This window comes from Sphaerodactylus townsendi, linkage group LG05, assembly GCF_021028975.2.
Source record: "Sphaerodactylus townsendi isolate TG3544 linkage group LG05, MPM_Stown_v2.3, whole genome shotgun sequence".
NCBI lineage: Eukaryota > Metazoa > Chordata > Lepidosauria > Squamata > Sphaerodactylidae > Sphaerodactylus > Sphaerodactylus townsendi.
The window spans coordinates 52,315,716-52,341,219 of record NC_059429.1 but is presented as its reverse complement, the minus strand read 5'-3'; the positions used below and the strand labels follow the sequence as shown (position 1 = coordinate 52,341,219).

The 25,504-nt window shown below is 39.1% G+C and overlaps 1 protein-coding gene across 1 annotated transcript in view; it reads right to left on the bottom strand.

Moving 5' to 3' along the window:
- Positions 1 to 6,379: 6,379 nt before the first annotated feature.
- LOC125433346 (vitellogenin-1-like) overlaps positions 6,380 to 25,504 on the bottom strand; it is a 56,857-nt gene continuing 37,732 nt past the window's right edge. Inside the window, exons 20-34 of the mRNA XM_048497848.1 lie at positions 24,721 to 24,859; positions 22,821 to 23,025; positions 22,409 to 22,533; positions 21,686 to 22,306; positions 19,314 to 19,613; positions 15,068 to 15,280; positions 13,816 to 13,937; positions 13,588 to 13,777; positions 13,161 to 13,296; positions 11,497 to 11,680; positions 9,320 to 9,411; positions 8,759 to 8,853; positions 8,505 to 8,664; positions 7,364 to 7,413; positions 6,380 to 6,591 (exon numbers count right to left, since the gene is read on the bottom strand). Coding sequence (XP_048353805.1) covers positions 6,586 to 6,591; positions 7,364 to 7,413; positions 8,505 to 8,664; positions 8,759 to 8,853; positions 9,320 to 9,411; positions 11,497 to 11,680; positions 13,161 to 13,296; positions 13,588 to 13,777; positions 13,816 to 13,937; positions 15,068 to 15,280; positions 19,314 to 19,613; positions 21,686 to 22,306; positions 22,409 to 22,533; positions 22,821 to 23,025; positions 24,721 to 24,859 — 2,638 coding nt within the window. The 3' untranslated portion in view covers positions 6,380 to 6,585. The remainder of the gene's footprint in view (positions 6,592 to 7,363; positions 7,414 to 8,504; positions 8,665 to 8,758; positions 8,854 to 9,319; positions 9,412 to 11,496; positions 11,681 to 13,160; positions 13,297 to 13,587; positions 13,778 to 13,815; positions 13,938 to 15,067; positions 15,281 to 19,313; positions 19,614 to 21,685; positions 22,307 to 22,408; positions 22,534 to 22,820; positions 23,026 to 24,720; positions 24,860 to 25,504) is intronic.

Genomic DNA, 25,504 nt, shown 5'->3' with positions numbered 1-25,504 from the left:
TTGCAAACTGAGAGTCATGGCTGTCTTGATTGAGTCTATCTTGTGTTGGATCTTCCTCTTTTCCTTCTGCCTTCAGTTTTTCCTAACATTATTGTTTTTCCAGGGAGTCCAATAGGCAAAAACAGCTTCTAGGTGAAAGGGCTACAGTGATATGGCTTAGAGACTAGTAATGTCTGCATGCTTGTTTCTCATACATGCAGCAGTTGATGACAAGAAATTCTACAACTTTGCAATATATCTTTCTTGCTGCTAAAAAATATACCCTTGACCTTGCTACAGCTTAGGGAGGTTGCTGTCTTCAGTATACTTCTTAAACTTCTCTAAAACTAAAAGTTCTCTAAAACTAAAACTTCTCTAAAACTACTTTTACAGGAAAATCCTGGAAGCTTTGCTTTTCCACAAGCGAGTATTACTTTTAGCTCCATCATTAATAATACTGGTAAGATTATGCCTTTTAATTCTAGAAATGGCATAGGCTTAGGGGTTTTCTGTTTGTTTCCAAGAAATAGGGATTTGAAAACCTTTAGGATTTAAGTTAATAAGAAGTTAGAAGGATGCCTGAAATGTTTGCAGACCTGAATATCAAGAGGCAAAGTACTGCTTTACACTAACCACAAAGAACCACTAGGTGGCATGAAGGGTTTGCAATTCAAACTGCAATTCAGTATAAAACTGAAGGTGCCAACTTTCATTTGTCTTTTTTCCCCCATTTTAACCCTATTATTTTATGTGATGGAATTTTAGAAGATGATAGCAAAAAAAGCTACTGATACTGCATGTTACAACCCCTTTTCATACGTTACAACAAACACATATACCTCCTTCATGTACACATACTCATTTGTCTATAACAAAGAACTAATGTTTGTACACTATATAAACAAAAACAGGTATCAGTACTTGGGCAAATGTGGGTTTAAAACAAAGCAAGTTATTGTCAATAGTCTTAGCATATAATTCACTAAGGGATGGAATATCATGACAACGAACCTTCAACCAATCAGCGTGCAGGATTAATGAAGTGAGTCCTGAGTGCTCATTGGTGAGCGACATTCCATCCACTCCCCCATCTGCCTTCCCCCAACCCAGGAGCAACCTTGTCTCTCCTGACTCCCCCGCAAACACCCCCAAAATCCAAGCTGAGCTGGTGGGGCAATCACATCTTGGCACCAGCCTTCAGGTTCCTGCCTCCCACCACCTCAAAACCCCAAGCCTGCCAGAAGTTTCCCATTCCCAAGCCTGCCATTACCCCCACCCCCCAAAGACAGACCAGCCCCTCCAGAAGCCTTCTCCATTCCACCAAGCACCATCCACCTACCCCAAAATCAAATCAGAACAGGGTTGCCAAGCTGCTGTCCTGCTTGGCCCACCATAACTCCCTCCCCCTTCACTTGTGCACCTTCCCCGTCTCAAATACCTGACACAAGGTCAACCTTACCTATCCAGAGCAGCGCAGTTCTGCAGGGGCCAGGAGAAGCAATGGGGGAGGCTTGGAGAAGATGGGTGGGGTACTTTGTCGGTGCTTTCCCTTCACCTCTTTCTAGAGCCCATTTTATGGCCTCCTAAAATAGGTTTTTACTACTAGTTTTGTATATGAAAGTGATGAATTATAAGTGCTAATTGAATAATGCATCTAGAGCATGAATCTAGAGCAATGAGAATTGCACAAGTCCTGTAAACACATTACAAAGCACATTTGTACAAGCTCTGTATAGTATACATTTGATTTTTCTTTGAACATGTGCTGATTCATATGTTACATTCAATGCAAGTGCCACTGAACATACAATTTAAAGTTTCGGCTTTTTCCTTCAATGTCAAGTAGCACTGCCCAAGAGCTCTCCCAGAACATGACATGAGAAACACCGAATGTAGTTTGATTAGGCTGAAATATCCAGTTTCTGCCTTTCATGGCATGGGAACCACCTTGGCCTGACCTCTAATTCTAAGTAAGGAAGATGAGGATCTGGAGAGTTGTACTATAGCAAAAATTTAAAGGTTTGTTCTATCCCTTTGTGCTGTATATCCCATTGTGCTGGATATTCTGACTCAGTAAGGGTTATAGTAAAACAGGCCCAGTTACAACATAACTGGGTAGCCTATAAAGGGTACAGAAGGAAATTCTCTGCTTTGAGTCAGAGGGGACTGGCTGGAATAAAAAGAATGTGTGTAAGAGACTGGCTCAAAATCACCAGTATATTTTGTGGTTGAGTGGGGATTTGAATCTTTGAATTCAGGTCCTCCAAGCAGTTTGAGTGTTAAGTGCCATCTAATTGCAGCTGACTTATGGCAACCCAGTAGAGTTTTCAAGGCAAGAGACTAACACATGTGGTTTTCCAATGTCTTCGTCTGCATAGCAATCCTAGTATTCCTTGATGGTATCCCATTCAAGTACTAAACAGAGCTGATGCTGCTTAGTTTCTCAGATCTGAGGCTAGCCAGGGCCATCCAGGTTATCCTTAGGAGCTATTTCCCTTAGGAAAGGACACTCAAATCACTTCCCTCACATATACAGGATCCTCCTTTATCCTACATAACTGTGTTCCTCTCAGTCCAGCTGCCAGCCTCAACTGTTAGCTTCAGCAGTCATAGAAACATAGCATCATAGAGTTGGAAGAGACCACAAGGACCATCAAGTCCAACCCCCTGCAAGGCAGGGACACATAATCAAAGCACTCCTGTAAGATGGACATCCAGCCTCTCTTTAAAACCTCCAAAGAAGGAGACTCCACCACACTCTGAGGCAGTGCATTCCACTGTCAAACAGCCCTTACTGTCAGGAAGTTTTTCCTGATGGTTAGGTGGAATCTCTTTTCCTTCACCGAACCAATTATTCCTGGTCCTAGTCTCTGGAGCAGCAGAAAACAAGCTTGCTCCCTCACCAACATGACATTCCTTCAAATATCTAAACATGGCTATCATGTCACCTCTTAACCTTCTCTTCACCAAACTAAGCATACCCAGCTCCCTAAGTCTCTCATCAGTTTATGAGGATCTCAACTGCCAATTGTAGAATTCTTGGGAGTTTTTTTTCTTTTTGAACCTGTCACTCAAGATTCCATGACCAAGAAAACTTATTGTTATTCAAATACACTTTTATGAAAACTTGTAGGTTTTTAATTAAAATTAGAGGAAATACATATAACGGCTTATATTCTCCCAGAGCTTTTCTATAGGGAAAAGGATTTCCTTTCATGTAGTGCATGTTTCTCACTTTCTTTCTTTCTTTCACAGCAAGAAACCCCAAGGGGTGGGATTTCAAGTTGCCATGGGAAAGAGCATGTGAATAGGTCACAGCCCATCAATGGAAATTCTTCTGTCAATGGAAAAACTCTGAGGGATCTAAGCCAAAACATTGAAGTAACTTTACCAAGCCATACTGTTCTGAGATTTCCAATTGGTAGGACTACCGTTGTCTCTCAGCATCAAACTTCTTAGTAATCACAGTAGAAGGAAGTCATATACATTGCGCTCAATGCTGTGCAAAATCAACAGTTTAGGGATCACCAGTGTGGTAGTATATAAAACTAAAAAATATTTGTAGATGCTCAGGCTTAACTTTTTTTAAAAAACAGGTTAATAATAATTTCCAGCAAGTTTTTTGTTTGAACACTAGACATACATCCCAGTGGAACTAGCATTATCTGTGGTATATCAGAAAAAGGATTATTGATGTATTGACATTTCTAACTTTAATATTGTATTGAAGTTCTTTGGCGAGATGGATTTTCCTGTGAGTTTATTCTTTACCTCACCTAGTTCAAGGCATATGTCTAGATTTCATTATGTTTGGATCTCACAGCTGGTAGCATCTGTGGATCCTCTTTGTCTTTTAACAGAGGCTCAGACATCTCAGTATGGGGGCACTAATGAATGTGGATTGTCGCGTTTGGAATAGCCAGTGAAAATGAAAGCTGCTCTTTAAAAATGGAAATAATGTGAGACTTGTCTAACCTCTGTCCTGAATGGAACAGAAGAAAGCAGATCTGTCCTAGCTTCTCTAGCTGCTCCCCCTCCAACTCCCCCCTGCCCATGCTTTGCTCCTGGGTTGTTTGAAGCTGCCTTTGGACCAAAGTCTGTCTTAACTCAGAGTGAATGGCTGCCATTCTCCATTTTACCATAGGTAAAACCAAACAACTGCTGCATCATTGTTCTTTCCTCCCAGCCTGCTCACTTCACCCCTCTTTTCTGAGCTTATTGGCTGCTGCTGAGATTTCTAGGTTACATTTATTCTGAAAGCACCAGTTCAGCCTTTGAATGAACTATGTAACTGGATAGTGTTTCTTATTGATGTCAGCAGAATGAAAACCAAATGGTTACTTACATCATGGCAAAATGCAGAGCCAAGCCACAAGAATATAACACAGTTATGCTGTTTTGCTGCTGCATTCCAGCAGCATTTATATGAGGATGCTTAGGGGTTGTGCTAAACCTTGAAATTACTGAGAAACATTGAAAAAGTTTTGAATCTGATAGGTGGAGAAAGATTTTGGGGCAGAGAGAAGATTCATAGCAATGTTTAAAGTTGTACTCCTGGATGTGTTCAACATTAAATTTTAAAAAGCAATGAGAATGGCTACTTATATGGCATAATAACTAAAAATATCCTGAAAACTGATAGTATGCAGAAATCTTTGGCTATGTCTTTTATTCTGGTGCCTAGCTGCTCGGTTAACAGTTCAGAGGTGATATGCTCTGCAGATGTGTAATTGACAGGAACATTTACTAATTTATCAGAAATCATAGTTTTGCTGATGTTGCCACTGATGACAATTATGTCACTTGCTAAAGTATTTCTCCAGTCAGAATTGTGGTCCATTGTTTTGGTGAAAAATTGGGTTCTAAATATGAAGTGGCTCATGCTTGCTGAGGGCATTCTGTTCTCTGATGGCATATTTGCTAAGCATGGGGTAAATGTATGGGTTTTATGTTATATGCCTCCTCCCACAGTAAGCAATGTTCCTACTGGGGTAGATGTGTAAACAAAGGCAGTTTTAGGTGCATTGCCTTAACCATAAAAGACAGTGCTGAAGATGGATAAAGGCAAATGCTACGTTTGCCTAATCCGTCTGGAAGCATCTTTTCCCAATGATGTGTCTGAATTGGGAAAAACGTCAGCAAAGACAACAGCACGATAGCTAGTGCAGTTTCTTCCAGTTACAGTAGGGGGAGGGTCAAAAAATTGGCTGCAACTGCACATAACTTATATTTTCACCCTTAAAACTCATATACTGTGGCTAGAGTAGACATATAGTTCTCATGGTGGCTCAGCAAGTTGTCTCTCACACCCAATTCCATTTCTGGCATATTTAGCACATTTCTGCTATGTGTTGTGTCTGCCCAATGATGACTCTTTCTGCCTTTCTTGGACTGCCAGATGCAGATATTGTTGTCTGTTCTGTGATGTACTTGCTGCCTTGAATTGCCTCACCAAATGTCTCTCACTTTCTGCTCTGCTATAAAACAAAGATGCCTTCTCCTATCTACCTGAAATTTAGTGTAGAAATTACCTTGGTGAAAAGGTATAGTCCCTGAAAAATGATAGTTCCAGGTGCATGGTGGGAAAAGGTCACCACCAAAAATGTTTTTCCCACTGAGTAAAAAGCAAACTGAATAGCTACAACTAATGTATAATACTGAAGCAAAAACTATTTGTATGTCTGTACAGTCCCTGCTAAGTACAGATTTTTCATCTTTGACTCACAAAACAGTTTAAACTGTTAACTATGGAATACTTTTAAAATGTATTGTGTGTGTACAAAAGGAAATATAAGACTGTTAAACATCTTTAAAATGTACATGTGGCTAAAGAGACACCATTAGTACAGTAGGGGGACAAGTTAAATTTCTCTTCCTTCATTCTGCAGCACTTATTTGAATTGGGCCATGCACAGATTTTTTAAGGTTACACACACCTAAAAGAAAAAATGAAATGACACCCCCTCTTCCACAGATCAAAACAGTTTTTGGAAAACTTGAACAAAAGCTTCATTAACTATAGGTGAACAATGTTTTATCCCGAAAAAGCTTGTTCTGTACAGAAGACAAAGCGGGTTTCAAAGGAACTGCAATTCAAAAAACCTTGGGAAAACAATGTGTGGATTCTCCATTCTCAAGTTAATTTTCACTGAAAACCACTGACTGGTACTATTGGCAAAGTCACCATTGGAGGGTGCAATGTCTTCTTGACAGAAAAGACCAGTTAGTAACATACAACGCTGCTAAGCTTCTTTATATAGCAAAATTAAAAAATTCTGGAGTAATTTACCTTGTTTTGTCATGGATAATCAGTGAACAACAATAAATTGTTCTATCTTTAAGACATTTTCTGCTTGTTAGTTTTGTGAGAAAGAAATATGAAATATGAAGAAAGGTGCAGTTTATTTAACAACTGATTTTATTTATTAAGAAATTTCATGCAGTGCACAATACATTGGATTTTATGTTTTGCAGTGTAGCAGAACATTCCCTGTGTAGTATTTACTCATTAATTTGGCATCTTTACTTTTAGGGCAGTTTTGGCACATTCCATTATATCCTTGATAACGGTTATGCTGTCCAAATTCTTCTCTAATTCAGGCAAAATCATCTCTGTCAGGAAAAAAAAAAGTAAAATTGTTACCAATTAGCCATATTTTAAATAAAAAGAATTCAAAGCAGTATATCAAAGGACTGCAAAGGTTTTCAGGAATCCTGTATCCACTTGAATTGCCAAAAATATTTAACTAAATATGAACTCTACTAATATTATACAATTCCAAATATTTACCACAGATATAAGTGACAAGGTAAAAAGTGGTTGGGCAATCCTCCTCAGTACAAAAATGGTTCTGCCACCAGTACTAACTAAACTTGCACTGAGAATCAATTCCACAACTAGGGTTGGCAATTCAGGTAGCCCAAATTGCGAAATGTGCCCAAATTGGGGCCAATTCAAGCCAATTCGGGCCATTTTTCAGCCAAATGCAGTGGCCCTGAAAGTATTCGGATCAGCTTGCATTGATATTCAGGATTCGGCAGCATTCAAGGATTATTTTAAAGGGGAGTTCAAATTTCCTTTAAACAATCCTTGAATGCCACCGAATCCTGGGGTGGTGGTGGCGGTGAATTCTTTAGTTTGTTTTTTGTTCTTTAAACAAGGTCTATCCATAACATTTATTAATACAAGTAGTGTTCTTAGGTATCAGAAAAACATTTCAGTTGGTATCAAGATAAAACATTTCAGTGTTATACACAGATAAAATAATAATACAAGTGGCTAGCTCTATAGAACAGGGAAACAAGTTAAGGGGAATTGCTTCCTACTGGAAAACAGAAAATGGCATCCTTATATTATTGCTGTACTATGAGAATTTTTACTTACGCTGTACTGCTGAGCTGACTGAGAAATATCTTCCATCTCTGGATTTAAGTCTATCAGTCAGGGGGGAAAAAAGATTAGTTTCTAGCATAATCAGTTTACAGTTCCCTAGCCACATTTCTGTTAGGAAATTTTATAATTAATTTTAAATGGATTATAATACACAGCCCAACTGAATGTGGAAACTAAAGTTTTGATTTCACCTATTATACTTCTTTGTGTTATTACCTTATAAGAAATGAGGAAAATCATGACAAAAATAAGTAATAAGTAATACCTGCCAAAAGTTTCTTAATCTGATTTAGCAGCCCTTCATTATCACAAAAAATAGGTATAACCATAACTTCCCAATACTGCAAAAGGCGCTACAGTACAGTAAGCAATATTTCCAAGTTTCAATCTGTTCAGAAGCACAATCATAAAGTTTATCAGTATATGGAATCCTCTGCATTCTACCTTGCATTAAGGAACAGAGCTTGTGAGCGTAAATACTCTTCTGTATCAAGGAACAGTATAAAAATTAAAAAATGGGCAAGGGTGCCTTTGGTTAAGATAGTCCCAAATATGAAGGGGTGTATAACCTATGGGCTCTCTTCATAAAACTAATGAAGTCCAAGATATACAAACATATATTCTTTGCAGAGGATGCTGCAGACCTTCCCAATATCTCCAAGTCACTGCTGCTAAAACCCGGTGGTTGGAGTCTATTCTCCTTTAATTTCTTTCATGAGGCAACTTAGGAGTCAGATTTTAATAGAGATTCTCATTAGCTTCTGAAGCAAATAGAATTTTTAGCCGGAGTCCAAAGACCTTTGCCCATACTTATACACCCAGAGATCATAAGCCCAATTCTACCTTTAAAGAGACAACTTGGTGATCCTCAACAATGTCAAAAGGGAATCTAGTTGACTGGGGAGGAAAATGGGGGAAATGGCTTCTTGTACCTCCATAAGCATGTTGCACTGACAGACTAGGATCCAACCTTATGTGTGGATTCTGTGGAATATTTCTGATATTCCAGAATGAAGAATTACTATTCAATTTGATAAGAGTGCAAAAAAAAATTGCACTTTGTGTCTATGATATAGACCAAAGTTGAACTCATTAACATACATTGATACTGTAAAGTGTGGAATCAACTAACCTGTTACACAATCACTGTCTTCCAAAAGCCAGGAATGGAAAAAAGCCATGTCGCTGTGTGCTAGCTCCAGATTTGGCATGCGACCTTCATTTCGTTTTTCTCCATCATTGCTTCCACAAAGCCCACAGGTCTTACCTCTCATCTTTGATGAAACTGTAACCTGCATGAACAATGAATCTTTGCTGTAGATATTTGCTTTCCAAAGGTTTCAGAAAGAAATATTTTGTACCACTAAGGTAAGCTGATCAACTTACCCATATTGTTTTACTATCATAAGTCACATTCTCTAGGCCATAATGTGAAGCCTGAATGCAAACAACAGACTCATTTCTGTAGATTCTGATGTCTTCTGTGGAGAGATGGGACAACTTAAAAGGGCTTGCCTATTTCTGAAACAGTCATAATTCCCAGTAACAAACACACATGCACCTTTCATTTACTTATAGACATTTTCTGTTTCTTTATGGTTCTTCTCTACAGAATGTGAGATACAAGATCTTTTTTCTCCCCTGGAAGTCTTTTGTGGCTTGGATTCTGTAATTCAGCAGCAATGCACAAATATATCTATCTGCAGGCTAACATAAGAATTGCAGCTTAATTGATCAATACTCAGTGAACATTTTATTCTCAAAATTTACTTTTTATGTTCTCATGGTAGCATGCTCTATAAAGATTTTTATTAATTCAACCTTCTGGTTTTAGAAGTGTAGAATCAATTTTTGAGAAAACAAAAGTACAGATGAAATGCAAAGAATTGAAGTGGATTCAGGTGAATTGCATTTTTTAAGAGAAAAAGATGTGATACAATGCTATACCTTTGTCATCCTCATATACATCTTTGTCCATGGGTTCTCCATTATATGATACAAGGAGAGAGGAATTTGGGGCAGGTGAGATTGTGATATTTCTTTGAGAAAAAAAATAAGACATTCCCTTTGTTAGAATGTGAAATCTCATATTTCTGAAAAACATGAAACAATCCCGCCCTGTAATATTTCCAGGGATTTTTTAAATAAAACACCATGGGATGACAGCTGTACCCTCTAAGGAAGTAATCCCCAGTGTGGTACCCATGGACACTGTGAAACCCACCAGAGTTCTTTTTCCTGTTGCCCATTTCCTTCTCCCTGTAAAGCATCTCTTTCCCAAAGTAAGGAGCCAAGTCTGACTTTCCTCCATTTCATTCAAGCAGAAGGTGCTTCAGAAGATGGTATTGCTCTGCCCATTCACTTCCCTGTGCAGCATGGCGATCTTTGTGAAGAAGCCTGCTGCTGCATGTAGCTGTCCTTACATTGTGTCTACTGGGAGCACCTGTCCAGAAACAGTTGCCTTCATCATAGAAGAACACTTCACTTTGAATCTCTCAGCATCTTTTGATTGCTCCCCTCCCACGACAGCTATTTTGTGGTGGCATCCATTTCTATTTCTCAAAACTCTGGCTATTTCTGCACAGCCACGGAAATGAACCTCCACTGGCATAAATTATGCCAGTGGAGGCTCGGGGACTGTTTGCACCACAGCGTGCAAGCAGCCCCAACTTTCTCCCCAGCCGGAGAGGCGACTCTGAATGGAGCCGCCTCTCCTTCGGTCCCCTCCACTCACCTCTTCTTCCAGCATCACTCTGGAGGGCTGGAGGGACATGCCCACGCTACCCTCCAACCTCCAGGAGTTGGAGGGCAGCATGGGCGTGTCCCTCCAGAGTGGTGCTGCAAGAAAAGGGGAGGGGAGGGAAAAAGTGGCGTCTTCCCAATGGTGCGGTTCGCACCACACCGGCGGCAAGACGGCGCTTTTCAAAAACCTCACTTGATGAGTGAGGTTTAAAGCGATGGCTTCACGCCGCTCCGGGGCAGCCAGGACGACACTGCTGCGCCTCCTGTGTGAACAGTTCCCTAGGGACAGAGTTTTTGCCATCCCTGGGGCGCTCTATTCCACCTGTGCAGAAAGGGCCTCTGAAAATGCCAACAGACTCAATACAGTTGAGGACTTCTGATGTAGGGTGTATGCTTCCTTCCTTTTTGCCATTGTTTTGACATGACAGCAGTGGGAAGAGGTATTTTTGCACCTCTTACTGCACAGACAGCATGACATGGAATAGCCATCTCATACAGATGGTAGCTGTAATAGCATCCTTTCCGATCTGGATGCTAACTGTGGAGTTATGCTGACGTGGAATCATTAGAATGGTAGAAAATAAAAGAAGTACAACAGTGCTAGCCAAGAATGAGAACAAATCTATAATTATTTTAAACACAAGTCTCCTCATCACTGTATCTTCATAGTGCTAATGTTAATCCTCTTATCTTCATGAGTGCTGGCTATATAATTTGTACCTCATTCCCTGTCTGTCCTTCTGAAACTGGAGTTTTTTTTCTTCACACTTCAATTTTTGTATCAGTAGCAGATAACTACATTAGGGTTTAGAGATCTTAACCTACCCATTGAGATTTCATGTATTTGTTATCTTTGTATCCTTCCCCCCCCCCTTCAAAGGACTTCAAAGCAGTGTTATAAAGTCACATCTCTGTGTTGCACTGGGTTTGGGCACTTGCCTTGAATGGCTAAGCTAAGATTTGAATGAGAAATTTCCACTCTATAATCCAAATGTTCTAGCCACTGTTCTACCAATGATGCTGAGTATTTATGCCACTCTCAGGATCTCATCTCCATCCTCTTGTCAGACCAAGCAGTGGAAGGTGGTTGTGCATTCCTAAACAGTTATACTCTTTGATCTAATAGACTTTAATGGGTTTTAAATAGTGTAACGTTATGTGGAATTGCACTGTAGATATTTTAGGTTTTAGAAACCTGTAAATGTCCAATGTATAAAAAAGCTCTTAAGAATGGAATTTTTTTTATAAACAAAGAAAACAAGCTCTAAAAGAAAGGTTTGTTTATAGAAAGGAGAGGAGAATGGTTATTTTTAAAGCTTGTAGAAATAATGAAAATAATATTTCTATATAAATTTTGAAACCTTACATCTAATAAAACTTACACTGTAGACAGAAGGATATCAAGTTCTCTTGGAAGATCCAGTTTGGGTTTTCTTGTTATGATAGAGAATAATGGATTTTCAGTGCATTCTTGGGCTATTAGGGTTCTACAGTTTTCATTAAAAGCGCCATTGAATCTCGTGTTGGCAAAATTTCTAATGCTTGTTTCATCCACTTGACATACAGCTAAAAAGATAGTAAATGTGAGTTACAGCAGTAACAATGCTTATACAATAATACGATAGGTAGACATCTGAGGGGTCTGGAAGAACCTGTTCAAGCATGTCTTAGGTTCAATCCCTTCCAGTTCGTATTGTTTATACATAAATTTGCTTGAATGCTGTGGTACACCAGGAATGCTGTGGTACACCAGGAATAGCCATGCTTGGATGGAAGAATTAAACCTCTTAACGCTACCTCACAAGACTAAAATTGAAATCAAATTCCTACCTGACAGAAATTTGTGTTTAACAGAGGCTGGAGATATCTGAATTATGGATCTCTCAGCATTTCTTCCTTTTTAATCCTCAAAGTCAGTATCAATTACACAATTATGTGACAGTGCAACTTAAACCTGTGATTCTCAGCAGAGCTATATGTGGATATGAACTAGCAAGAAGACAGCTCCAAGCACTGGGTAAGGAAGTGGGAAGTGGTAATTTTGGAATGTTGATAATGAAATTTGTGCATGCATAAAAAGGGATCTCACTTCCATAGGATAAATACTTATTTCTTCTAAGTAGAAAAAGTATTTTATTCCTTTGAGCTTTTATGATCTGTAATGTTGCCCTGATGAAATACTCCAGTGCCAAAAAATGAAGTTATAATTATTTGTAAGTGTTTCATTTGGAGAATAAACTGTTATGCAGAATAAACTGAGCAATGCAGAAACAAATAACTCAAAGGGATTTTTATTCTGAGAAAATAGGGCTTTAAAAATATACTTTAAATAAATTTGACCTAATTTTTACTCCAATACTCTCACAAGACAGATAAACATAAATAAAGGAATAAATAATGAAATAAATGTATAAAGGAATAGACATTTTTCCATTAAGAGAGTGTTTGAAAACATAATTTTTAAAGTTACAATTATTATCTACTTTTTAAATTGTTGTCTTGTGAGAATGCAAAACCATACAGGGGTTCTGTCACAATCAGTAGGAACTAAGCCCTCTGGGGGAGGGTGGGATATAAATCAAAGAATTAATTAATTAATTAATTAACAAGTTTTTCTAAAATGTTTGTTCTAAGAAAGATCTGCTTCTCTAAAAAGAAAAAAGTACATTTTCAGTTATTTATTCTGCAGATGTGTCATATCAGCACAGAAGTGAATTAAAAATGTTTTTTAAAGTCCATTTTCTGAAAAAAATATATATATATTTTTCCCCACTGATTATTCCTTTAAAGATTTCCTTCTAAAAGGCCATAAACTCCATACGTAAATAAAAAATGAACTATGGATTTTGACTTTCAGTATCATTTTGATAAAAAGCCTAAACTCCTTAGAGAGAGTTGGCATGGGAAAGAGAACACCCTAAATATTGCTGGTTAGCACAATTAAAGCTTGAAATCCTATGTTTAGAAGAAGACTCCTTTGTAATCTCAAGATAGCCAATGCTAATAAATCCTGATTCATCTGGGATAAAAGAAATGGTTTTTTCACCTTCATCTTCTCTAAGCATCCGTGAAGCTAATTCTGGAAGGAAATTGAAGGCAGTCATTTCTTTACTTGGATGATGTTGAGGTGGGGAAATAACTGTAGGCCATGGAACATTAACATCTTCCATATACAAGGTTTCCTAGAAAGCAGATAAGGAAACTATTATGATCACTTTGGCTCAAATACATTTTTTAAAATTGTATAACACAAACTAAATGATACCCAGTTGGGTGAATTGGGTCATGCTGTGTCTCATAGCCTTATCAAGGCATATTCAATATTGGAGTGGCAGTTGTAGATATGGGACCGATACTGTGTATCATCTTTGCGCCTGAACTCATGCTTTGAGAGCCCTGGCTCTGTCTGTACTTGGATGTTTATATCTCAGTGTATCCTCCAAAGAACAAAGTCAAAGATAGAATTTACATACCCCAGGCAATTTACAGATGACAGAAACTGATTGTGGCGATGATGCAGCCATTCTTAGCACAATCTCATCACAAGGATTCTTTTGACGGATGCTGTTAAAGTCAAAATAGGATGCTAGACTAGGAAGGAATTCCTCAGACCTAGATGAAATAAGGTATGATTTAGATAGAAATCTTTTCAGCCAAAGAGTGCTGCAATTAAAATATAGAAAAATGAATAATTGTTGTACATGGGTGCAAACTTCTTTGATTTTATCTTCAATTGGATTGCTGGACTTGTCGCAAGATGGCCTTTGGAAACTTTTATTTCAAGTTTTTTATCCTGGCACTGCTTGCCCATGTTCAGACTGGCCTTCAGGAGCAAATTAAAAACAAACTATTAATGTCATAGCAAGGAAATGTAATGATCTGTTTCTGTCATGAACCTTCTGCTCAACTCTGACACTCCTAAGCACTTCTCTGCCTACGCCAAGCCTTCAGTAAAAACAGTTGACCACATCACAGTATTTTAAGCTTGTACAACTTGTAAAAAACCAAACCAAACGATCCACAATTTGTATATTTTGCATTCCTCTAACAAGCAAAAAGTGAAGGTGAACAAACCCCTGCTTGATTACTATATACAGCTAATGGGCTACATTTAGCTTTAACAATCTAACTTGATCTAGTGGATATTGCTACCCAGTTCAGGGTGAGCTATGGGTACATATATCTGTGGGTAAGCTTACCCTTACAGGTCTTTGCTTTCTACAGCCAGCTCCTGGCTGAGTGCATAGATGCATGGAACATAGCTCACATGCTGCTTTTTAGATGCATGGAACATAGCTCACATGCTGCTTTTTTATTTTTAGAAATAATCAGTAGGATTATTTTTTGTATATCAAATAGTCAAAAGGTTACATTTTTATCATATTCATAGCTGCAGCTATTAAAAGAAAAATGTATCTAGTCCGATTTTGTAGCAATTTTTAGATGAAAGTTAGAAAATATGTAACAGCAGTCATGAGTCTCTTTACTGGAAAGAAAGACGGGCTATAAATCCATTTTTTCATCTTCTTCATAAGTCTGTGATGAAAAAGTGGTGCAGTTCCTCATTTTGCCAGTGCATCTGCTCAGAAGTGCTTGGAGTGTTGTCATAACAAAGCTTTTAAGCTTCTAATTAACAGCAGTAAAACAGAAATGCTTTCAAAATTCTAATTCACCATACTTAGGATAATAATTGGATTTTATTGTTGTTATTAAAGCTGTTTTACAGTTGCAAATTTTGAAATTCTAATAAAAGGTTTCACCCTTTATTTTTGTTTATGAATTATTGTCACGAAGGAAACTCATTTGTAAAATGTGTTTGTCTGACTAAAATAAATAAGCAAAAGCTTCAGAAAAATCCTTCTCAGTACCCGAACATGGTACCCACTTTATGGTTCATTACAAAGTTTAAATGTCACATATTACATTTTTGTGTAAACTCTATGTAATCTTTACCTGAGCTTCATAAGGCCAAACATGAACATACAGACATCCAATCTTGGCAGTTTTAGCCATAACAGTTTTAGCCATAACCAGTTGCATATCAAGCTTGTTGTCTTTGTGATTGACAAATACTGTTGCTTGGTAGCCTTGTTTTTCATTGTTACTTTTAACGGCCTGAGCTGCAAAAATGAGTTTAGTTGAAGCTTTCTTTCTCAGAAAATCAGTCTGAAAAAAAGATAAACAAAGCATACTTTTAATGCATATTGTGATACATTCCTTTAATGTACACAGTATCCCATAGAGAATAGTGTAAAAAATTATCTATGAAGGCAGATGCCTTGTGAAGAAATTGGTTCTAATCCCCCTCTGGTTTCCTGGGACTGAATTCACACATCATTAGATATTGCATTTTTGTTGGGTTGGGTTATCACAATCTTATTTTACCATAGCAATCATTCAAAACCATTTTTGTGTGTGAATTAGCCAATCCAGTTGCAAATTGTTGCAACAAGAGCACACTATCCAGTGATGTGTGGATATCCAGGACTGTTTAAAAGCTCTTACTAGGCATCTTGCCAATCAGGCATCTGCTCATAGAATTAAGGGTGACAGATTGTCGTTGGATCCAGTGGCTTTGAACTCCTGGAAGAAAATATATCCTTAGTTGTTGTTGAAACTTCTGTGTATAAGAAAGCCAAATTTCAGGGTTTCACTGGCATTTACTGGCACAAGTGCCTCGCTCCAACACAAAACAGAATTAATAATTTCAGTCCTAATAGTGTTTATCAACCATGTTTCTAAAAACTGTACAGATTTAGGGAATGTAGAGACTGAATTCAAAGTTTTGATTATTACATACAAAGCCTTTCATGGCTTTGGTCCCTTGTTATCTGTGGCACCACATCTATCTCTATGCTCTGCCCTGATAGCTTCGCTCATCAGAGCAGGGCCTTTTCCAAGGACTACCACACAAACTGATAAACTATTGCTGGTCATGTGCCTTCTCTGTTGTAGATCCCACATTATGGAATTTGGGGATATGATTGAAGTCTATAAAATTATACATGGGGTAGAAAATGTTGACAGAGAGAAATTTTTCTCTCTTTCTCACAATACTAGAACCAGGGGACATTCATTGAAAATGCTGGGGGGAAGAATTAGGACTAATAAAAGGAAACACTTCTTCACGCAACGTGTGATTGGTGTTTGGAATATGCTGCCACAGGAGGTGGTGATGGCCACTAACCTGGATAGCTTTAAAAGGGGCTTGGACAGATTTATGGAGGAGAAGTCGATTTTATGGCTACCAATCTTGATCCTCCTTGATCTGAGATTGCAAATGCCTCAACAGACCAGGTAATTGGGAGCAACAGCCGCAGAAGGCCATTGCGTTCACATCCTGCATGTGAGCTGCCAAAGGCACCTGGTGGGCCGCTGCGAGTAGCAGAGAGCTGGACTAGATGGACTCTGGTCTGATCCAGCTGGCTTGTTCTTATGTTCTTATGAATGGCCTGACTAATGAGTTCAGGAAGACTCCCCACCTCCTGATTTTCTTCAAATTATGCAAACTTGAGTTATTTAGGAGAGCTTTTTTACCCAGCTAATAAAGCTGTACTATAATTAAATGTTCCAGAAAGATGCCTTGATAAAGGAATAGTGACTGTGAACTAAACTGCAGTCCATAGCACATACTGTCTGTTGCTGTAAGTGTGACACTACAATAAAATTTCTGCATCATTTAAGGTGTCATATTGATACGTAAACTTTGTTTCAGCTCTGTTTTCAGATTTCTGCTTGTTTTCAATCTTGTACAATCCAAACAGTATTGCTTTGTCCCTTCCTGTTTCTGTTTGACTTACACTGTTCAAACCATAGTGAAAAAGGCAGATTATAAATAGCATTAAATAAATAAATGGAAAATATCAGCTTTAATTCAATGGAACATAATAGCTTAGATCCCCTGGAAAATTTCCATTAATGGAAGGGAGGCAATTTTCTTTGACCTTCATACTGGTCCTGGGGTGTCCTGTGTTGCCCAGGGACAACATTTTGGAGAACATTTTGAACTGAAACTGAAGAAAGGAGATTAGGAAGTCATGTTCCAGTTATTAAAAGCCCTTATGTTTATGGAATAATTATGCATTTACATTATTTTATCTATAATGTTTGAATACTCCCTTAACTCCTCTGGATGCATAAAAATCTAATCCAAAGAGAAAGTTTTCCAGCCTAGCCTTTTCCAAGACTTTTTTAAAAAATACAGCACAAATAATTTTGACATGGGAAACATCACACACATCTTTCACTCCTTCGCATCCTGAAGTACAGCCCCCTCCCCCCCAAAAAACTTTATTTGGTAATTACACTGCTAGAAGCTGAAATGACTGGTCTGAGGCTACTGTACTTTAGTCACTGGAAAAGACTAGTTGGAAATGACAATAATGCCAGGAAATGTTAAAAAGAATAGCACAAATGGAATGCCTACAATTAGATGGATTAACTCATTAAAGGAAGCTACTGCCCTCAGTTTACATAACCTTAGCAAAGCTGTTGACAAGAGGACATTTTGGAGGTAATTAATTCATACATCAGAAGCAACTTGATGGTACATAACAGATGTGCACAGCCTCTCCATTTTTATTCTCTTTCTCTCCCCTCTCCCCTGGTGTAAAATCAGGCTCTTTGGGGAAAGCCAAGCCTTTCAGATGAGGGAGAACCTCTACTCGTGTCCTTTGGCAGAGCTAAACATCCCAGTTTTAAAGCAGCATTGTAGAAGACTACTGCTCATCTTCTTCTGTGGGAAAGAGGGGCACATCAGACTTTCAAAACAATTAATAGTCCCTATCCCTCCCAATTCTTCTCCCCTATGAGTATTTAGAATTATGCCTTAAGCTTCCCCACTCAGAAGTCTTGAATGCCAAAAGCTCTGTCTCCACTTTGCTTGCCATAGTCTTGCCCAACCACCAGCTCTAAGGGCTGTGACCCCCTTCTGAGACCCTCTCCCTCCTTTTACCTATTAATAGCCTAACTGGGGAAATGGGCCATGCACTGCAGATCAAGTCATCTCTTCAGTGGAATAGAGTTCCCCACACCTTCTAGTGGCAGCCTAATCCGGGGGGGTGGGGGCACACATACTGCAGAACAAGCCATCAGCTGGGCATTAAGCCTCCCCTACCTCCTAGCAGAAGTGGGGCATGGACAGGAAGGAAATGGGGCATGCACAGAATGGGCCATCTTTTCCATGCAATTAAGCCTCCCCGTCTCCTGCCATCGCCCCCTCTAGGCTTGCCTCCCTCCCCAATCTAGCCCTGGACTTCTGGACCATGTTCACAATGCAGCTACATTGTCCTAGATTCTGACTGGACAAAACTGGAAGTAGAAGAGTATATCTATCTACCAGAGTCCCCTCTTTCAATAGCAGGAAGTCTGCTATACATTTAACATACAGCAGTCACACAGCCACTTCTCAAAGAGCCAAACAAGATATGATGAGCTATCCATGTTTATTTAATCATGTGACTACTCTATTCATATTTAAGCTGAACTAATAATGATACTTTTTAACTATTAAAAACAGTGAAGGGATGGGTATAGTTTAACCATTCCCTCACCAAAAACGATAATTCTTAGCCAGGATCTCTTCCAGAACAAAAGAAGATGCCTTGGATATTAAAAATCAACTGCTATCTTCTATTTTGTTCAGTCGGAAGAGGTATGAATGACAATCACGGCTGTTCTCAGCACGTCTAGTTTGCACCCCTGCTGTGTGAGCAGACACAGGATCAGTTTGATTTACATGTGCAAGAACAGAATACATTGTTGATGTTCCCTACTTGGGATTTCAGATTGAAGACTACAAAAAAGAGACAATGGCTGCCCTCCACATATTGTTGGATATTGTGAAATCTAGTTACAAAAGAGTACTATAGTGCAACAAGCTAATACCCACTTGTTCCCCCTCTAAGTCTGAATCAGACTTACTTTAAGCACTCCCCTTTACATTCTGAAAGAATGCAGCAAGGTTACAGTTGACTCTTGGATAGCTAACAAAGTTGAACACATTTTTACCAAATGGACAAAATGGATTACACAGCCAAGATTCAATTGCCAGCATGTGATATGGCTTCAGAATGCAACCTGAAGATGGTTAGAAGACAAGAGATCCCAACTATTTTGTTTCTGAAGCTATAAGTCCTAAAGGGAGGCTAGGAAAGTGAGAAAATAGATTTCTTTTAAAATAACTGTATTAAAATGTTACCTCTTCTGATGAGCTGGAATCACTGCTACGGCTGCTGCGGCTGCTTCTGCGGCTGCTGCTGCTGCTGCTGCTGCTGTGGCTGTTGCATTTACCACTGCTACAGTTGTTTTCCCGACTGTTCCTATGGCGTTTCCTGCTGTTGCAGCCACTTTCACTACTGCTGCAGCCACTCTCACTACTGCTCTTGCTGCTGCTTTCACTGCTGCTCCTGCTCCTGCTTTCACTACTGCTACCATCCTTATTGATGCTGCTTGAGTCAGAGGAAGATGATGATCGGCTTCTTTCTTTCTGAGTTCCACCCTAAAAGACAAAAGTTAGAATAATGGTCAGTGGGAGATAACACATTTGAAACATGCATTGACAGAATGGAAGACCCAACTGAATAGATTAACTCCATCCTAAACTATTCTTTTTGCCAACACATTTCAGATACTAGGTTGCAGATACCAAGTTAATGAGTAAGCCAATACATTTTCATTTTCATTATTGTTTTTGTTTCTTTTTATATTTGTATTTCTTTGACAGCAGGTTCAGATTGCTGCTTCTGCCATACTTTTGTAGACTCTTTTGTACTGTGTAGATAGGAAAAACTATATTTGGACGCAATACATACAGTATTTATATATACAGCACTGATCTATTGACACACAGATAACTTTGAAAAAGATGTCCATTTCATGTAAAAACCATGATATCGAGGAAATAATGTAAAAAAAAATAATAAACATAAGGAAAAAGTCTGACAAATTTGAAACCATCCATAATAATGACGACTTTAAATGGTGCAATCCTAAAAGTTTGTAATGTCATATTGGTTTCAACATTGTAAATCTGATCTGGCATAGCTATTTTTAAAATGTATTCCTTTTATTGATTTTTTGCAATATATAATTAATAACAGCAGAAGCATATTGTTTGAATAATAATAAAGTAGTATTTTTGTCTTTATACTAATGATCCACGTGTGTGAAGAAATAGAAGTTAAAAGGTTAATTCTAAGGAGATCAGAATGAAGTAACTCTGCATAAGGTTATACTGCTGATCCAGCTGACAAAGGTGGATTCTGCGCAGCAAGTCTATAATGGATTTCAGTCATTATAAAGGGACTCATTTTTCTTTTTCCCGTTCATATGTGTGCCATACAGGCAGCAATTGGAGCCCATGGAAACAAATCTAGGTTGCTTCTGCACCTTCACACAGAGACACTTCTCTCTTTTTAAAAATTTCCTGCAACACACGCGTGAAGCCATGCCGATCATCCCACAATACAATTGGCTGCACCTGCATAGCTGCGTCTATGCAACATGAAAAATTGAAAGAAAAAAGGACCTCTGCAATGGCAGGGCAATAATGAACGTACTGCTGTGGTAGGCAGATTCTCCTTGATGGTGGATGGTGTGGTGGAAGGGAGGGAGGGAAATAAAATGCTTCCTTTCTGGCCATTCACATGGAAGTGGTTCCAACCTGGGATTTTGCAAAAGAATCACTGGCTTATTGGTTTTCAAAAAGACCGCATTGAGAGAAATAAAATGGGGCAAACTTGTTTTGGGGTTGGGACCTGTGGGAAGTTCCCCTCCAAACAGATTGTATTGCGCTCTATGCCTAGTATATTTGCCATGTGCAGAATCCACCATAGTCTTTCTACAGCATACTGACTTTAATCACAGCCCCTAACTTTTGAAGTAGTGATGTTATGGGTTGTTATTAAGCTGGCCCAAATCATGTAATACTATTTTACATAAGCCGAGTGTGAATCAATGTGGGAGACATTCACATTCCTATATATAATCTTGATTCCAGTGTAACAAGTCAAAGTTGGCAATGAAGGCTTTATTTCTAGGCCAAGAGTTAAAATCAATAGATACAAGAGCAACTTTTGCTCTACACAAGACCTCAACGCAGGTGAAACTCCATGCCAAATAGCATTGTTCACATGCATACATTATAGTCAAGTCCCCAAAGAATAACCCACCTCTATCACTGCCTCTGTTATGGGACAGCTGAACAGATCCACTTTTTCTAGTGGATCTCAATAGATGAATCTGTTTAATAGATGAATCTGCTCTGGCAAAATTAGGTTCACTTCCATTTATTCTCCTGGAATTTCATAAAGGTTTTCTCTTCACTCTGTTACAGAAAGTTGCCATCTGGCAATTACAAGGCACTTTGTGGTTTTTGGCTGTTTGAATTGATTTGCCAATTTGCTCCAGGGGAGAATGAATGTATGAGTTATTGAATTTAGTCTTCCTCCAGCAAGAAAGTTCACTTTAAGTATTGTATTATTTTGACCTTCCTGCTGGCTGCAAAAGTTTCTAAGAAATAAGGAAATTAATTGCTTTCGATCAGCAGTGATTTAGTAGAAAAGATTTTACCCTTTCAGAGCTGTCATTACTGTTGTATTGGGTTCTGTCTTTATGGGATGTTTTTCCAGATTTGACAATGAACTGGTTGGACTTCCTTTTTTCATCCTGATGGGACCAGTCACTCTCACTGCTGCTGCTGCTGCTGCTGCTGCTGCTGGTTTGCTGCTTCCCAAGAGTCCTGTTGTGTCTTCTGTCTGCATCACCATGGTCTGAATAATCAGATGATGACATTCTGCCATGTCTCCTGCTCTCTTGCCTTCCTTTCTGTTGCTCACTCTCACTGCTACTTCTGCTGCTTCTGCTATCACTGCTGCTGCTGCTGCTGCTACTGCGGCGTCTTCTGTTCTCACTGCTACTGCTGCTATCACTGCTTCTTGTGTTACTTTCACTGGTCTCACTGCTAACACTACTACTGCTCTCACTACTGCTTCGTTTGCTGCTTCTACTGCTGCTGCTACTTTGTGATTTCTTTGGACTCTTTGAATGGTGCTTGGTATGTTGCCCACTTTGAGCTTCATGACCACCGAAACCATCCAGGGGCCTTTCTTTACTGTTCTCATCTTCGTCAGTGATTCTACTGGAACTACTTGATGTCCTTTCACTGCTGCTGTCCATTTTCTTTAAGTTCCACTAGGAAATAGAACCAGACAATACAGTTACTATCTTGCTAAATTTTCTAGAATTCAAAAGAAAATTTTGTACACCATATGAGTAATATCAATTTGGACATACCTGAGCTCTGTTCTTTGACTTCTTAGTTTGATCGTCAGTTGTTTGATCTCCATGTCCATATACTGCAGTTAGATTATCTAGCTGAACTGTGACTTGTATCTTCTCAACTGGTGTCTCTGAATGGACTGAAATTATATGAATTTTAGTAACAACCTGCTAAATATCCTTATAATATACGTGATCAGTTAGGATTTGTCAAATGTGGTCATGGGCAACTTGATATTCAACTATAATTGTTCTTCAGAATTATCTTTCCAAAGCTCACTAAGTTGGGTGATCACATAAATAAGTGAATTGTCACCTGTCATTTGTTTGCACTGTGATATTTCAAAAGTGATAATTCTAAATATGAGTCAAAATATGGTCAAATTATTTTCTAAACATTTTAAGGCTTTCTTAAGTGCAATCTTACCTGGATAGATGATGCATGCAATATTGTGTTCACCTAAGAAGCGATTGAGTATGTCATTGCCAAGTCCAGCAGGTACACCTGAATATTTAATGCAAGCCTTATACCCAAATGTACTTGCATTGAGGCACACATCTTGAAGAACTGGAGTTAAGTGATGGGCAGACTGTCCGGTCAAATAGCTGCTTCCTGCTGAATATCGTCTTTCCTGGATAGACAATGAATGTATTGTGATATTAGAGACTGCAATCTACCACTTACACTAATTCACTAAAAACATGAATGTATCTGGGATCCACAGCTATCAAAGGACTTAGCCTGGGCAGGGGGGAAGAGTCTCATAGCCCATAAAATGATTTCATCCGCTGGATTCTCAAAATTATACTCACACACTGGTACATTTATTGTATGAAGTTGTTTTTTCCCCCTGAATTAGATCAGCTATCTCAAGTCCATCTATCAGCAGATCTCCAGGTTCTAAGAGAGACAGAAATCTTCTCCATCACCTGAGACCTGAAATTCTTCAGAGGAATATGTAAGAATATAATAAGAACATAAGAACAAGCCTGCTAGATCAGACCAGAGTCCATCAAGTCCAGCACTTTGCTACTCGCAGTGGCCCACCAGGTGCCTTTGGCAGCTCACATGCAGGATGTGAAAGCAATGGCCTTCTGCTGCTGCTGCTCCTGAGCACCTGGTCTGCTAAGGCATTTGCAATCTCAGATCAAGGAGGATCAAGATTGGTAGCCATAAATCGACTTCTCCTCCATAAATTTGTCCAAGCCCCTTTTAAAGCTATCCAGGTTAGTGGCCATCACCACCTCCTGTGGCAACATATTCCAAACACCAATCACATGTTGTGTGAAAAAATGTTTCCTTTTATTAATCCTAATTCTTCCCCCCAGCATTTTCAATGTATGCCCCCTGGTTCTAGGATTGTGAGAAAGAGAGAAAAATTTCTCTGTCAAGATTGATATTGAAACATTCAGTGTGTAAAACAAATGTTAGATCACTCCTCCTGCAAAAGGGTCTGTCTCTATCCCCACCCTCGCTTTGAATCAGGTTTCATAGCTTTAGATTTTAACAGTGAACACTGTATATCCATGTGTACATCTGTTTGTAAGAAAGAACCAATGTGTGTTCACTTTACAAATGAAACTGGGGACCAGTATCTGGATAAATGTGAAGTTTCAGTCACACAGCTGTGTTAACAGTGACATGATAATTACTCAACACATTGTACACAGATTGTACGTGCATTCATTGTAACTTGTGAAGAGGGCTAGACAGTACAGTGAAATTTGTGTCCCAGTGCCTATTATAATGAAACAGTCACAACTGGTTCTAACTAGACCAGGGCTAATCCTTCTGCTTGCCATTAAGAATCAAAATTATATGCTTCTGGAACTGACAAAATATATGCTGTCTGCATAGTACATTCCAGTTTTGCAAACAGCATAATCCAATATTGCCCCTAAATCTGTAGCTACTCTGGGAAGCTAACTAGAATTACTGGGAAAACTTGCACGGTAATTATAGCACTTTTATGCATAGTTTACCAGTTACTATATAAATAGAATACAGTTCTTTGTTATGCAATGGTTGGTAAGTTTTATCATTACATTTTATTTTTGAAACATTTTTAAAGAAATAATCTGTAATGTTTTCTTCTATATAAAAGTAACACTACATATATATAAATCCAGTGGTGGCATGCAAGGGAGGGGAGGGAAGGGGGCCAGGCATCTGGACCTGGCCCACCCACTCTAGCAGAGGGAGGGAGAGGGGAGGGAGGGGTGGCATGCAAGGGAAGGGAGGGAGGGGTGGCATGCAAGGGAGGGTAGGGTAGGGTAGGGTAGGGGTTTATTTATATATAAATATGTATAAATCCAGTATGGCTTACCTTTAGTTTATTTTCTTGTACAGAATCTGGCTTAAAGTCCCAGTTTATTATTTTTGGCACTGTCTGTGGGGGAAGAACAGGAGTTGACTTAGTAGCAGGTGCCTCTTCCCCATTACCGACAACAGCATATGTCTTAGTGCTGCAAAATAAACAGAAAGAGAAGGTTTTGTTACCATCACAAATATTTAACTGTTTGCGTTAAATCTGATAGTCAGATCTTGGGAACACACACCTTTCCTTAGAAATTGATCCCAAAAAGCAGAAGCAATTTTTAAAACAAAATAAGATCAAGAGGGAGCAGTTATATTGAATTAACTATTTGAACTTCATCTTAAATACAACACTTTATGCAACCGAACATATGATATTGCCTTGTAGCAAATCAGACCAATAGCCAGTTCAGAATAGCTGAGTATGGCAGAGTCATCACAGGCCAAAAATAGCACCCCTGGAACTGTAAAAACACCATTTCAGGGTTGCTGTTCACACGACTGCCACCTCTGCATCGAGGCAGCAGCATGCTTCCCCCACTCCACTGAGGCAGAAATGCTGTTTCACTGTTGGCGCTAGGGTTGGCGGTTCGGCCCCTCCCGAACGGCAAATCAGGCCGAGATCAGTCAGTTCGGAGGGGGTCGGAGGGCCGAGGAGCCGAGCCTGCCCCCTCCTCACTAAACGCAATCCGAAGTTGGCCCTTCCCCCAGCCAGCGGCTTCTCCGAGCCAGCCTGGGGAAAATAAAATTTAACTCCTTCACGGCCCAGCTCCGCCTCCTGGCAAGCTTAGGAC